General features: G+C 48.0%; 1 protein-coding gene across 3 annotated transcripts in view; it reads left to right on the plus strand.

Moving 5' to 3' along the window:
* Positions 1-1,349: 1,349 nt before the first annotated feature.
* MAPKBP1 (mitogen-activated protein kinase binding protein 1) overlaps positions 1,350-15,620 on the plus strand; it is an 89,291-nt gene continuing 75,020 nt past the window's right edge. For all 3 annotated transcript variants that reach the window (XM_042883545.1, XM_042883626.1, XM_042883706.1), the window contains exons 1-2: positions 1,350-1,422; positions 2,092-2,428. In XM_042883545.1, the coding sequence (XP_042739479.1) occupies positions 2,312-2,428 (117 nt within the window). In that variant the 5' untranslated portion in view covers positions 1,350-1,422; positions 2,092-2,311. The remainder of the gene's footprint in view (positions 1,423-2,091; positions 2,429-15,620) is intronic.

The raw sequence follows: 15,620 nt of genomic DNA on the forward strand, positions 1-15,620 counted from the left end.
GTATTTCACTGGCAAGGTGCGTGTTTTTTCTCTTGTCATAAAAGAGTGTGCATCCACCACTATTGCAAATCAAAAATTGTGCTTCACTAAGGTTCTTGCTAGAGCCAAACTTACTGAGAGTGTTTCTCACTTGTTGCAAAGACATCTCCCAGGTCGTTCCCTGATGTTTGTGCAATGCCAGGTCCCAGAGGGACACAGACCGGTGTGTGTTGTTAACTCCATGCCCAGCATGAGTGGTCCCACTCACCAGAACTCATCCCAGTCTACATAAAACTTAGCACCCTTTTCTACACATCAGAATCCTGCTGAGAATGCAAACAACCACGCAGTGTCACAGAGCCAGGCACCATGGCACTGCCCATCGTGTTCACTGCTGAGGGCCAGTTAAAATAATGTACCCATAGAATTGTTTGAGTTGGAAGAGACCCTTGAAGGCCATCTAGTCCAACTCCCCCACACTGAACAGGGTCATGTACAGCTCCACCAGGTGCTCAGAGCCCTGTCCAGCCTGACCACAAATGTCTCAGGGATGAGGCACCCATCACCTCTCTGGGCAACCTGTGCCAGTGCCTCACCAGCCTTACTGTAAAAAGCTGCTTCCTCATATCCAATCTAAATCTCCCCTCTTTTAGTCTGAAATCATTTCCCCTTGCCTTATCACAGTAGACCCTGCTGAACAGTCTGGACCCTTCTTTCTCACAGCCCCCTCTGTGTTAAGGAAGGGGGAGGACTTTTCTACATGAAGAAATGCTAGTTTCTGGGCCAGAGTGGGCACGCAGTCTTTTTGAACCCCCAGAGCGTGCTTCACCCTAAATCTCCGCCCTGAGGCTGCGCTCCGTACTTGGCGGCCGCCACCTCAGCGGCGGTTGGCGCCTGTCACGGCACAGCACAGCACGGCACGGCAGCCTCCCAGTGCACGCGCCCCGCGCACCCCAGCACGCCGCCGCGCGCATGGCACCGCCGAGGCGGCTCCACCCCCCCCGCCCGCTAACGGCCGCCGCTAACGGCCGCGCTCCCGCCTCGCGATCCCGCCGCTAGGGGCGCGCGCCGCCCCGTCTCCCCCCGCTTGACCCACGCGAGGCGCCGTAGCGCGGCCGGGATCGCGGGCGGGAGGCCCAGGGGCGGCGGGGATGCGGGCGGCGCTGCGGCCGTTGGGGGCAGCGGTTGGGCGGCGCGGGCGGGCGGACGCTCGGCCCGGGACGTCCGCGGGGCCGGGCGGACGATCCCCCACTTCTGGCCGAGGCCGGAAAGCGCGGAGCCGCCCCCTTCGCCGCCACCGCTGAGGGAACGGCCTCCGCCCCCGCCCCGCCCGCGGGGGCGGCTCGCACGGCGGCCCCTCCTCGGGGAGGCCGGCTGCATGGGCAGGCGCTGCGGGGTACCGCGGTCGCCGGCCTCGCCGGCAGAGCGGCTCCTGGGCACCAGGTAGGCGAGGCTGTGGCCGTGGGCGGGCTCGGGGTCGCGGTGGCGGGAGGCTCCGCCGTCCTTCGGCTCGCTCCTTCTCCGTCGTTCCCCCGCTCCCGTTTTCGCACGGAAGCCGGGAGGATGGTTTGCCGCAGGCTTTGCTCCGGTCTCTCCGGCCGGCTCCAGGGGTGTGCGGAGGGGAGGGCTTTGGCCGCAGCTCCGCGCTCCTTGGCGGCGGCAGCTCCTCGCGCCCCGCTCCGTCGGCAGGAATGGGGGCTGTCGAGTACCTTTATTACCGGGTATCGCCGATCCGTGTGCGTGCCTAAAGCGGAGCTCAATTTTGGGAGTTAAACACTCCTTCGCGTTTATTCTCTGCTTTTATTAACTGAGTGCGGCATTGTGCTGCTGGGCTGCAGAGCCCGAGGTGGAGCCAACGAAAGCAAGGGGCTGATGGACAAACCCCATAGCGACTGATAGCGAAGTGCAGGGACGGGAACATCTTAGGTCTGCTGGTTTGGTTTAAATCTGCTAATTGGCAGTAAAATAAGGATAATCTTTTGTGAAAGCCTCCGAGAAGGAATAATTCTGCAGCCACCCTCGTTATTAAATCTTGTTTTTGTCATTTCTTGCAAATAATGAAGCTTAAAAATTGTTGCAGATATCTTACTGACCCTCGAGTGCATCTTTCAGTTTAGGTTACTGCTGATTTGATCCTCTGGAATCTGCAGAAGGAAGGTCAGCCAGCCGCTGTGAATAGCAGAGTAACAGGAGTGGAGCTCTGGAGCAGGATCGCTGAGAGATGTGTGAACACGCATAAGCACAGCTGAGCTGTCAAGTATTTCTGCCTCAGACCTGGGCTTGTTCCCTAGGCACGGTTTGCGTGGGGTGTAATATCTCCTGATACCTGGAGATGATGTCGGTTGAAGGGTCTACTATAACAAGTCGGATCAAGAACCTCCTTCGCTCCCCCTCCATTAAGCTGAGAAGAAGCAAGCCTGGGAACAAGCGTGAAGATATAGGCAATAAGGTGAGTGTTGCATGGTGCCACCATGCTTGCTTTAACTTTGTTGCATGTAGTCCCATCTGTACTGAAAATACCTCCGTGGGAGACTTGGTGTGACCAGAGAATCACACAGAACATCTGATATGTGGCTGTAGTATGTTTGTTAGTTGGCAGGGTCTGAAAAGGCCTGTTCACGATGGATGGTGACTGTAAGTACCCAGTCTGAAGTTGTGCTGTATTGGAAAGCTTTTGGGGTTTTCTTCATTCTAGCATATGGAGTTGTTATGGATGACTGGCAGGAGGAACATAATGCTGTTCCTTCCTCCATGTTCTAAACTGCTACCTGGTGTTACAGGCAACTAACAATGCACAGAGACTTGTTTTTCCATGTAAGCAATGGCTCTTAGCCCCACAAAGGAGTGTTCTATGAGCATCTGGGGAAGGGTGAGATGCTTAGCAAGATGGAAAATGTGATTTGTGTCTCTGAAGTGACTGTTCAGATGGGGTTTGCATTCTGCTATCCTGGATGTGCTTTCTTCCATCTTCCTTCTCTGCATGCTTCAGACTAAGCTCTCGCTTCTCTAGGGGACGCTTAGTTTGAGGTGTAGTTGATCCTATCTGAAAAATTTGTGGCTCCTCTTGGTGTTGCAGAGGATGCCTGGCAGACAGTCACTCTCTGGGAACTGACTGGTGTCATGAGGAGAGAAGGATGACTTCTCTCCAGCTGTGGGCAGAAGAGGAGCTGGGTGGCATTTCCTTGTGCTGACAGCAGGCGCATCTGAGTCAGGGCACCTGGTTTTGTCTCTGCCACTGATTCACTTGTAACTTTGGGCAAATCAACCAGTGCTTGCATTGCTCTGTCTCCATAAATAGAAAAGTTAATCCCTCCCCCTTGTGAAGACCGAGTAATAAATAAGAAATGCTTGTAATACATGAATACAAAGTGCATTCATTTATCTCAGGACAGTAGTGCTTGGGAAGTTTGCCACTGGAGTAAGGAACGTATGTAAAACTGCAGGGGGAAGAAATAACTCTGTTTAAATGGCCTGTCCCAGCATGAAACCCTGCTCTTGAAGCTCTGCATCTGATTGGAAGTTCATGGAGATGGCTCTTTTTTACTGAAGAGCACAATGCTCCTCTCTTGCCACAAAAGAGAAAAACCTGCTCAGCTTCCTTGGAACTGTCTAGAGGAGAGTCCTTGGTGCTGGTGCCTGGCCTGTGTGTGCGTGTGCATGCATGCACTGCATGTAATGCAGCCTGGGTGCTGCCGAGGAAACCTGCTTTCTGCCTGTTACTGAAGAACAGGTAGTTCACTTGTACTGTGGGAACAGCCAAAAGCTGCCATACCACCGTGTACAGGGGCTCTGAACTCCAGCACTGTGAAAGGGAGCTGAGTTTGGCCTGCTCAGTTTCAGAACTGGGACTGCTGCTATACATCCCAGGCCTTCTCTGGTACCTGATTTATTTATTTTTTTCTTTTTTGTTGTTGTTGTTCTGCCTTGCATATAACTTTTGGAAGAGCTCCATTGTATCCATTCTGCAGTCAGGGCTGTCTTGATTCCCTGGGGACATGATGGATAAATTCCACACCATCGAATTAGATTTTAAGGGCTGGGTTTTGTGTCTTACTAGTGAGAGCAGCTAATTGGTGAGGGAGTTGGCTGCTAAAAGCATGAAATGATCAGGCGTTAGGTGCTGGTGTTGGTTTCCCAACTTGGTCTGTTCTGAATGTCTCTCAGTGACTTTGTCGGCCTTCTTTAAATGGGCAAAGCAAACAGGAGTGGGCCCTTTAACAAAGATCCAGCAGAGGTGCTTCCTTCACCTATTTGAAATCTATGATGGTCTCTGCTGTGCATGTGCTCCTCTGCCTTCCAAGGTGAGAAGCAGTTCTCCTATTCTGAAATAGCAGTAGAAGATTCTGTTGGTCTGCAATTTAGAACAAGTGTAAATCCTTGGGACTGAAATTTGAGTCTTGCAGATGTTTCTCCTGAGGGATCTTTGCTGACCTGCAGGAAGAGCTTCTCCTGCTGTTTTTGTTTCTTGGACTCTCTGACCTGCTCTGAGAGGAATGAATGAGGTGAACCTGGCAGTATGAAAAAGTCTATGAAATGTGCAGCTTTGGTTGGTCATCTCTGCTTAATGCTCCTTCAGTTATATGAGATGGAGCAGGACCGTTGCCTTAGATTAATGCATGAAAGCTGATACTCTGCATGTGGGGATGTAGGCGAAGAACAAGCTTTCTTTTCACCTCTGTGATTCTTCCGAGTCTTTCAGGCTCTTTTTGCAACTAGCCACTCACTTGAAGTTGGATAAACATCCCCAGCAGCACTGCCTTGACTTCTGTGAGCTGTAATTTTTTTTTTTGCTTTCTTTTTCTTTTCCTATTCCTCAATTTGTGGTAAGTGTCCCTGCTCTTTCCTAAATAACCCTTGGGCTGTGTGAGTGCTGTCAGGCTGTCTCTGTGGTTAGAAACGAACCCCTTGGGCAGTTGGTCCTGCTGAAGAGAAGCTCTGTGGAATTTGGCTCCTTTCAGCCAAAGCAGTCATGTACTGCTGGTCTGGAAGGGGCAGGCTGTGGGAGCCTGGCTCTGCAGGGATCTGTTCGTTCATTGCTTTGGATGGGGGAGTGTGGGTAAGTACAAATATTTTGCATGAGGGCTGTGCAGGACATGCAATGTGTTACTTGGGAACTATGCAAGAGAGAACTTGTTTTGTGACTTTTATTCGGACTTTTTCCTTACGTGTAATTAATGCATGGTTCTTCCATAGTCCCCAAAGGAGATCTCTACAGAAGTGAAATTAAGGAACTTGCACATAATCATGGATATTTAAAAAATATAATAAATAAGGGAAAGAAACAGGAGTTTCCTAAATAAAGCTTGTTGACAGACTGGATACAGTGTCTAGTTTTATTGCTGCTTTTTGAAAACAACTTCTGTTTTGTGGGAATTTCAGTTTCTGTTGCCATGTGACTAGCTCTGTGTTTAGACTTTTCTTTGTGACTTTGGATGTGTTAATCCATTTTTCCTATCCTCTCCAGAACTCTTTTTTTATGTTGAGCCAATATGGTGGCAGGCCTGCTGAGTGCTGGGATTGTGGCATATTAGCACAGAGTCTAGAAGCTAAAACTTCCTTACTGAAATTGGTTGGCTTGTGTTCAATTTCTGGAGGATTACTAGCCTTTCCAGAAACCCTGCTATGCATCTGGTCACCATGCTTGTGATTCCAGTAGAGAGACAGAGTTAAAAACTGGGAACAGAGCACCTTTGCTCATGCTGCATGGGAAGCAGTGACAGGAGAGGAGGGAAGCAGGGCAGATGTGAGCCTCTCCTGTTGCTAAAATGCCCTGGTTGCTGTGAGCACCCTGCAACTCAGCAACAGAAATCTCTGCTTACTGAAGTAGCGTGCTGGAGTGGGTACAGTTCCTGCAGGGAACATTCATGTTGCTAAGCTCTGCTCGCATCTTTTTATTTATTAATGTGGGGAAGGGGGTGCTTAAGCAAACCAGATCATGAGTGTCAGTGTGAAAACAAATTGTTACAAAATCTGCTTACAGATTTCTCCTTAAGAGTAAACCAAAGAGTCAGAGAGACATGCTTCGAATTTGCAGCTTATGTCTTTGATCTCTCCTGCTTTCTTCTAAGCTAGAAATATTTCAAGTTGTAAGTTTACAGTAATGCTTTGAATGAAACCTGAAATTTCCCAGCAGGAGGTTTCCAGCACAGGGTCTGTTGTACTGTGGTTTCCCCTGCATCAAATGTCATGTGAACATGTGTCTGGAAGACTTGTTACTGCTGCATGGTGCAGAGTTGGACTGGATGGCTGCAAAATCTTTCTGAGAGATTTTGTTCTGAAGATGAGACCTGTGCTACTCCTATTAGGATGGGGCTTCCTGTCCTCTGCTGAGGAGATGTCTGTTCCTATTGCCAGCCTGTGGTTTCCCGTTGGCTTGTTGGCATCTCCCTGGTAATGGCAGGGAAAAATCACCAATGTGTCACTGTCTTACCTGTGAGTGAAGTGGGCATAGGCACGGATTTATGAGAAAAGCAAGTTCTGTGGCATCTTGACTGCCCATTCCTGACGTAGTTCTTCTCCAGCTCCTTAGTTCCCCTGAGAAGCTGCAGGGTTTGCCTGGGACCACAAGCCACCCTTGACACAGGGAATACAGTAATACTTCTGGCCTGCCTGTAGCTTCCTGCCTTCACTGCCCAATACTTTTTATGTGAAAATGTTGCAGCTTTCAAGATGAGTCAGTTCAGGCTGCTACTACTGGTCTCTGGTCTTAACCGGATCAGCTGAAAGTTGCTGGGCCTGAACTGGAACAGAACCAAAACACACATGCGTAGTTTGTACACATAAGTGGTATATATCTTAAAAAATCATTGCCTCTTATTAAATTGAAGGTGCAGCTGAGGCCTGTTGCAGAGTACAGTTTGTTTTCATGAACAACATGGTTGCACCTTTGCAAAGACTGCTGGCTTTCTCACCGGCAGTCTTTTCCAGCTTTGGGACCATTAGAGCCAGTAGTACAGAGGAGAGGATGTTTCTAGCCTAGATCTGGCCTGCTGTTGCTATGCCTGCTTTACTTTAATATCCAAGAGTGTTGCTTGACCCCAGCTGATAGCTGGAGATCTCTGCACAGCTCTGCCTAAATGCACTCAATTGCTTCAACAGCTTATGGGCTGCCATCCGGAGATAGAAGGGATTTTGTGTCTGTCTCTAGTCAGGCTTATAACAGTGCCTCTTAAAGCAGAAGACAAAGGCTGATTAGCCTCTCCATGGCCAGACCTGTTCTTCACCATCTGTACGTGGTGTCAGTAGAGCAATCGAGAGTGTTGGAGGTCAAGGGCTAAATCCTTTCCGACTGAACTGCTTTGGTCCCTTCTGTTTCATCCTCAAGTACATCGTGCTCAGGATGATCTTGTGTTTGTTAACAATTACATGCATAGGTTTTCCAGGCTACATTTGTTCATGATTACAGGGACACTAGACTCAGTCTCCTGGCCTAAATTGGAGCCTACCGTGAGTGTTGAATGCGGTTTATAGCCATGAGGCCTGTCAAATCCAAAACCTTTCTGCTGTTGGACAGCAGCACCAATTTGCCTCTTGTTCTTATGGCTACATAATGGAGTGTATAGCGATTCACTGTGTATGGCTTTGCACCCTGCAGTTGTATCCATGAAGCACTGTGATCCTTCCTGCCAAACCTGAGACAGGATTGCTGGGAATATTCCACCCTTCTGTCCACCTGTACATAACATGCTGTCTTTTATCGTGAAGGACAGCAGAAAGACCCACACAGAAGTGTGGGAGTGAGGATTTGCTAACAGCTGAGTTGCAGCTAGTGTAAGTAACACAAATCAGATCTCTTGCTGAGTGGGTTTACGTGGTGATTGCATCCCTTGGGTGGTCACGTGCTGCTTGCCTGGTTGGCCTCTCAAAGCTACTGAGGTCTTGAATTGCACATTCTTCATCTCGATCAGATCAGCTGGGTATTCTGAGAAGACACGTGGGACTTAGAAATCTAACCTGGCTGCAGAGTCCCGTAAGCAGGTTTTATTCTGTTCCTGCTGTGTTGGATAAGCCATGTGCATATAGATTGACAACCCCCTTCTGCTTGAGGGCCATTGTTCTGCAGCAGGCTGACACGTGTTTTGCCAAAGGCCTGGCTGGAACAGTAAGTAGCAGGGCAGAACTCAGGGCTGGTCACTGGTGCTGCAGGTGGTGTATTTGCTGCTTGCTGATCAGAGCAGTTCTTCACCTCAGCATGCCAGGGGCTGTGGGGAAAATCATCCATGGTCACAGTGGGAAGAGACTTCTTCCATGGTGCACTGGCTATTTTCTTATCTGCACTTGCAGTGTATGCATCTGTGGCGTATCACCTGGTTTGTTTGCAAAAACAGTTGGGAGTCAGGCCAGGCAGAACCACTGTTTGTTTTTGTGGCATAAAGGGTCTGCAGACACTTGGGAAATGGCACAGACTCAAATGAGATAAAATGTATATTTATTACATTTGTTCGGTGAAAAGCAGGGCCTCACCTCCATTTCCAGCTGAGGCACTGGCACTCAGCATTTTTTGGCTTGGCAGAGCTTGCTCCTGTTCATCTCGGGGGAGAAGTTGCTTGGTGAGCTTTGGAACAGATTTCTCTCTGAGACTGAAAGCAAATACCATGTTAGCTAGTCTTTGGCTTGTTTTATAGTAGTCTCTTGTTTTGGTGTTTGGGGCAGGGAGTGGTGCTTACATGGCCCTCAAATGGTGCTTAGAAGAACGGGCCCTGATATTAGTGCTGAGTGATCCCAGCTAAGGTCTGAATAATTCGCTAGTGCCAAGCCCAGTCTCAGACACTTCAGGCTTCTTCTGTCTGCTGCACCTCTACTCACACAGCTGATGCTTCTGAGGGTCCCTGTGCAGGTTCAGCAGGGTTGTGGTGTGCTCTGCTTTGGATTCCAGCTCCACACTTGGGCTGCTCCCTGTGCCTGAAACCTTGCAACTCCGCTGAGGCTGTCCCCACTAAAGAGTGACTCCTGCAGTTCAGAAAGCCTCCCAGTGTTTCCTTTCCTTTCATGGCACAGGTTAGCCTCACCCTGAGCGTGTCCGTGTGTTGTGCTATAAAATACAGCTGAGGCCTGTGGCTGTTGTGACCAGTGGTTGGTCTGTGTCACGTGAGCAGTCTTCAAAAATATTAGTACAAAGGTGAGTCACTGTGTTTGAATGATCATAGGCTACCCGAGCATCCCATCTTTACTTTGCTTCAGTGAGTACTGAACAGATGTGACGAAGTAGACCCAGCCCAAAATAGTTTTAGGCTTTAAAAAGATAAAATGCCCCCCATTTTATTTTTTTGGGGGAAGGGGGAGAGGAAACAATGCTTTTCCTACACAGCTATGGCTCCTAACTTCCACAGGAAGTCTGAAAAGCAGAACCAGACATTGAATCTTGCTCCTCTGAGGCCAAATCTTAGCCATTGCTGTGAACCCCAGCCTCTTGGAGATTACCAAGGATGTTTCTCACTTCTTCCACTGGAGGCCTGCGTGTTCACTTAGGGTTATTTGCTTAAAAGTCCCCAAGTGATGCTGTTGGAAATGCTGATTTGATTCTGTTGTCATTAATGATTTCAGTAGCTCTAGCAATGATTCCAACAAGGCACAAGCAGATGAAGAGCCGTATGAATTAGAGCTGTGGAAACCCAAGTAAGCCTTGTAATTTTGCTAACATCCCAGGAGACCATGACTGTTGTTAGTTACTGTGGAGAAACTCAGATTGAAAATAGTGCTATAGAAAAGTCTATGAACTGCTGGTGTATTTAGTATTTCAAAGCCAGAGGCAATAAAAGCCAGTCCTGCTTGCTCTGCAAAATACGCTATTAAGATTCACAATTGTTCAAGAAGAGTAAGATGAGTTAACAACTATTATGAAATTTCTTACCTGATGGAATTAGAAAAGTGCCATTCCTTCATTACAAGTGCTACTCTTACAGTGATGGTCCTTTAATTTCTGCCCCTCCCAAACACTTTGCATAGTTAGGCTGAAGCGTCCCCCAGCATGGATCCAGAGAGACTCATTTCCCCGCAAGAAAGCAGCTTATTGTGGGTTGAATTTGTAACAGAGACTCACAGCATTAACAAATGCCTGGAGAGCAGACGGATGGAGTTCTTGAAAGACAGGGAAAGACTTTATGGCAATGGATTCAGTGGAACAGATTTGTAAAGCCTGCTTTCTCCTCCAAGTAGGGACAGTGAAACACAGTTCTGCCTGCTCAGAAACGCTTCTCTGCTGCCGGGTGGGCACAGCACAGGGAGCTGATGGGTGAAGGGCTGTGAAGGGCTGGCAAAGTCTCCTGTGCTCAAGTGTTAGCCTTTGAGCAATCCTGCAGGCGCTGAAATCTGGTGCTTACCTTTTGAGTAGCACAGAAAGAGCCCTGTGCCTTTGAAGGCCTGTTTGTACTAGAGGTGCTTTCATTTGAAGAAAAACAACCAAAAAAACCCCCGTGACTTTGTTCCAAAGGAGCTTGAGTTCCTTGTATGGCCCATAATGCGATCTAGGTGTAGAGGTTGCAGGCTGTCCCTTAAAGAAATGGACAGTACCAGCCAGAGGGCTGCTTTTTGCCAGTTGAGTTGCATCAGTATTGGTGTTTTTGCTGCAAAGCTGGGCTAAGAGTGATGTTTTTCACTCTGCTACCCGACGTTTCCACGCTGCTGAAATGCATTGAGGCAGCTCAGCCTTGGAGCAGAGCTGTGCAGTTCTGTGATGCAGCTCATGGTTTTGAGCTCTGTGCTCGGCAATTCGGACTGCCTCTGTGTCGTTTCTCCCTCAATGTAAAACAGACAGGATACTTATCCACTTATTGCAAAGTGTTTTAGCGTACAGGGGTTTATGACTGCTGTGTAAACTCCTTGCATTTGGCTCTTCTCCCAGTTTTGCACTAGATACGGTGGTCCCAAGTGCGGTTTTCCGTCTCCCGGAGGTGCCCAGGACGCCCCGCCGTGTCCCGCACCTGCCGCAGGGCTCAGCACGGAGTTCCCGGTACGCAACGTTTCGCTGCAAGGCGACAGCATGCAGAGCGGCCGGGGGCGGGGCTTGCAGCCTCCCGTTGCCGTGGAGACGCAGCCGGCCAATGCGCGAAGGGGGGGCGTGGCTACCTGACTATGGCTCCGCCCCCCCCCCCCGCGGGTTTAGACGGGCCATGTGCCCGGTGCTGCGGATCTGGGGCTTGCGTGGGGAGCGTGCTATATGTGCGTGCACCTGGTGAGCCTGGCAGGTAGTTGGAACTCAGGTTTGGGAAAAAGCAGCAAGCTGAGCCACCAGTCCGGACAAATCCTCTGTAATTTGTTGAGAGTCTCTGTCATCAGGCAGTGATTCTGGGTGGCAGCGGCTGGGGTGTCCTGGCTTTCAAGTTCACCGGCAAAGCTGGAGCAGAGCACTGGTTTACACTGGGTAATAAAGCTGGCCTCACTGGCAGATGATGTTGAATGAGGTGTAGCTGGCAGCTTTCAGCTCTGCTTCTCTGCCAAGAGAAATGAATTGCTTTTGTCACTTTGGGAAAACTTGCCTCTGTTGTGAAACAAAAGGGTTTTACAGAGCACCCAAAACCTGGGGAGCTCCTGAGGTAACCAGGAGTGGGGTAATACTGTTGAATGAGAGTCCTGGGAAGAATAATTGTTGCAAGAAGGCATGTAATTTTGCTGCCAGTACTTTACAGAGGTTTAAAACAATTGGGAATACTCATCACCTACTGCCTGGAGGTTTGTTGGCAAGCTGACTCTCTTGGTGTTTTTCTCTGGCACTTGAGGCCTATGGTACAGGGAGGAGCTGCCGACCTGCCCTAGCCACAGCCCTTGGAGATGAAAGGACTGTGCCAGTGGAGCCAGGACTTGGTGCAGGCAGGAGCTGGGGGTCTGCCTTGGATAGCGGGGAAGGAGCTGGAGTCTGCAGCTTGACTGGGAGGTTGCTGGAACTGGGACGCTCTCATGGGACGCAGTGGCAGAGCTGTAGCTCATCAGTAATCAGCATAAGCTGCTGAAGTGGTTTGGGCAGAAAGAAGGGCTTAGAAGCAAAACCCGTTATAAAACATCGAAGTGGGTGATTTTCCTTACAAGGGAGGAGTGTTGCCTATGGGAAGTGAAGGTATTGCTGCCTGTAGGATGTGGCCACCCCTTTGGCAGAGGGATTTACTTCCAGGCCTGCCTGCCTGGATTCTGACCCAAGCCCTGCCTTCCTGCTATCCAGGGTGATTTAATTTGGATGCCTTGTATCCCCAGAAAGGAAAGTACTGTAAACAACTGCCAAGCAGGATTTTGTGTTGTAGAGGATATTTAAATGCTGGGGCCTGGCTGGATGATAGTATGAGTATGTTTCTATTTTTCTACATGCGTGCGTGTTTAATAGGAGGAGCATACTCTTCTGTTTGAGTGTTCACTACTTAATGTGCCTGTTAGTACAGTAAGTTACCCCCTTGCTCTATAGAGAGACACTGATGTTGTGTTACAGCTGTAATATGCGTAGAGTCTTGCACAACTCTCTGTAATGTTTTTACAGTGATGATGACCTTGAAGGTTTGAAAAAAAACACATCAAAAAGCATGTGCTTAATTGTGTGTGAGGCAGCGTGAGTTGTTCCACTTCACCCAGTGGATGAGGAGATAAGTACCTCTGTGGCTGATGGCAAGATCAGTGTCCATGTATGATGATTCATCTCTAGCACAAGAGATGTTTGCATGCCTTATATGTATATTATGCAGTTGTCTTTATGCAGTTGTTTTTGCCATCTCAGCAGCACTTTGTCTGCTTTTCCTGGTCACATTGCTAACAAGTTCTGCAGAGTTTGGAACAGAGAGACTCTTTTGTTGAATCCCATCCACTGAGTGAGCAGTCAACCAGAGAAATTCTGCACTGTTCCGTTTTCTCTCTGTACCCCTATCACTGTCCCCAGAGTGTGGAAATGGTTTTCCCCTTTTTCCCGTCAGAGGCTCCCAAATGGAACCTCCTGTGATCCAAGTGAGATGCTGGCCTAATGTGTAAATAGGAATGAAGAACCTTTATAGGTATTTCTGCAGTGCTGGTTATGCTTTCCTCCTCTTTTAGAGTCAAATCACATTGGATTCAGAACTAAGAAGAGGCAAAAGGATTTTGCTATTTTTCATTTTTGTATTTGTGTTATATTTTGGTGGGATCCTGTGGGTTTGTACCATGCACCTCCTTCACCTACATGGAGCTGGCTCCATGAGTCCTGTGCCCTGCCCTTGTTTCAGGCCCTGAGTTTGTGGTGCTTGGGCTCAAGTCAGACTTGTTAATATATGATGGCACTGCAAGTATATTCAGTGCAAGCAGGGGTTGCAAATAGCACTGTACAAAGCTGACTATTGTCCGGACCATAAGTTCATAAGATTACTTTGAAATGCAAGAGGACCCTGGCAGATGCTCTGTGTATTGCATGTCTGCCCTTACACTGTCACACGCCCTGGTCACTTCTGCATGGTCTCTTGTCAGTCAGACACTGTATCCTGGTATGATAGGAGCTGGCTATAAACTTACAACTATAAATCTGTTGGGACCACAGTGGTAGTCTGTCAGTGCTGTGCAGGTGGCAAGTGCTCGATTAGCTTCTTGCTGGATAATATGTATTTTTTAATTTTATGCTTCTGGCACAGCTTGTGTTTCTGCCGTGATAAAGCCTGTTTGGTCACAGTGGAACAGCTAAGTTGACAGTGTTTATGGGACATTCTTTCCAATTGCTGTGGTCTAAACACATGTACAGCAGCATTGAGTTACTTCTGCCTGGAAATAAGCCATAGAGCTATATATAAATTATATTGGAACTGCTGCAGTAATGTTGTTGATATAAATATAAGAAGGGGGTAGCACCAGGGCTTCCCTTCCATAGAGCTGGCTCAGGAGGAATTCCCTGTGCCCCATAATCAGTTGAAAAGATGGGGGAAGGTGGCTGAAAGCAGTAACACAATATTGTATGGCCAGGCTTCAGGAAAGAGCGTGAAACTCTTAAGTACTTGGTTATGAAGCACTGGGTTCTTCTGTGGTGATTGCTCAGTTCTTCTCTCTTGTGGTGTAACACCTGCCAGAAATCCCATAGAGTTCAGTTCGTAGTGACCTAAGCCACAAGTTTGTTCTGTGACTCCGAAACAAACGTTCCATTTTCTTTAACTCTTTCTGGCTGGCATTTCCTCGCTCCTGTTCCTGGGGAGGTCTGGGCACTTGTTTGCCCTGGTCATCATGTTGTGGTGATGTCTTGAAGTGATGTCGATGTGTGGCTGGGATTCTCAGATGCATGGGGATGTTGCTGTCAGCTTCTGAATCTTGTGAAGTATCACTGCTTGGCACTTTCCCTAGATGGTCTGAAAACAAACTGCCTCCTATAGTTTCTAAGTACCTGGTTCTTTGTACAAAACTGGTTAGTAAAAGTCTTTGCTTGGTCAGCGTGTGCTGATATCTGTGGTGTTTTCTGTTAATAATAGATTTTTATCTCGCTCAAAAGAAATGTAGGAAGTGACCACTGTAGAAATAGCAAAATGTGCTGATTATGTGGTTTTAGTCTTTGCTCATGGCTGGTGTTATTTTCCATCTTTGAACTGTAAGTGCTTGTTTGTCTTGGCTAACTCGTAAACAGATCCTTCCAGAATCACAGAATGGCTTTTAGGTTGGAAGGGATCTTAAAGACTTTCCAGTTCCACCCCCCTGCCGTGGGCAGGGCTGTTACCCACCAGCTCAGGCTGCCCAGGGCCCCATCCAACCTGGTTTTGAACTCATCCACAGCTCTGGGCAGACTGTGCCAGTGCCTCACCACCCTCTGAGTGAAAAATTTCTTCCATAAATCTAACCTAAATCTCCCCTCTTTCAGTTTAAAGCTATTCTTCATTGTCCTACCACTATCAGACTGTGCAAAAAGTTTTTTTAAGTGCTTCATTGCAGTTATCAAGTCTGAGATGACCTAAGAAGATAAAGAGGCACAAAATTCAGAGGTAGAAGTGAAGTCTTTTCTTAAAACAATTGTTACAGAAGAAGCAGCAACATTGTGGATGTAAATAGCTTTTTGGGGTATAGTGCTCCATGAACAAGTTTACCATCAGTCCATTCTGCTGCATTGCAGGGTGATTTTAGTCAAATGATCAGCCTTGTTTCATCCTGCTCTCTTATCTGGCTGGTGATGGGGACTACAGCCTGGCATCACACATAATAAAGCTGGTCTCCAGCTGTAGCTTACTACCTAATTGCAGTGCATACAGCAAGAAACAAGTAGAAACAGTGCAGAAACTTTGTAGCTGTCTTTTTAATTTTGGTGGAGGACATGAAACAGTTTGAGCACTGTTTAGGTAGGCTAAGTGGTTCAGTACAAATGACAGTGAATGGGGATGTTTTGACTCTAAGCATCACTTTGCTGTTCAGTCTTACTGCCTGTCCTGCAAGTGCTCATCTGCTTCTTATTATCCTTGGACAAACATACTTAAGGCCAGTAGTTCAGGTATTTCTGAACTACATGTGTCACTCAGGTATTTTGTGCAAAGTCACTGCTAAATGTTTCTGGGTAGGTGAATACATCTGAAACTTTTGACTGGAAAGATGAGAATTAAGAGTAATGACTTTTTGCTAAGAGTGAAGGTCCGTGATCTTTTTTTTTTTTTTTTTTTTTTCCTTCAGGTTCTGCTTTTGGCAACAGAAAATTTTGCTAAGAGTTAAACACATAAAACCAGAAGCACTTTGTGAAG

This window comes from Lagopus leucura, unplaced genomic scaffold (genome assembly GCF_019238085.1).
Source record: "Lagopus leucura isolate 7727_CA_CO unplaced genomic scaffold, USGS_WTPT01 Super-Scaffold_1, whole genome shotgun sequence".
Lineage (NCBI taxonomy): Eukaryota > Metazoa > Chordata > Aves > Galliformes > Phasianidae > Lagopus > Lagopus leucura.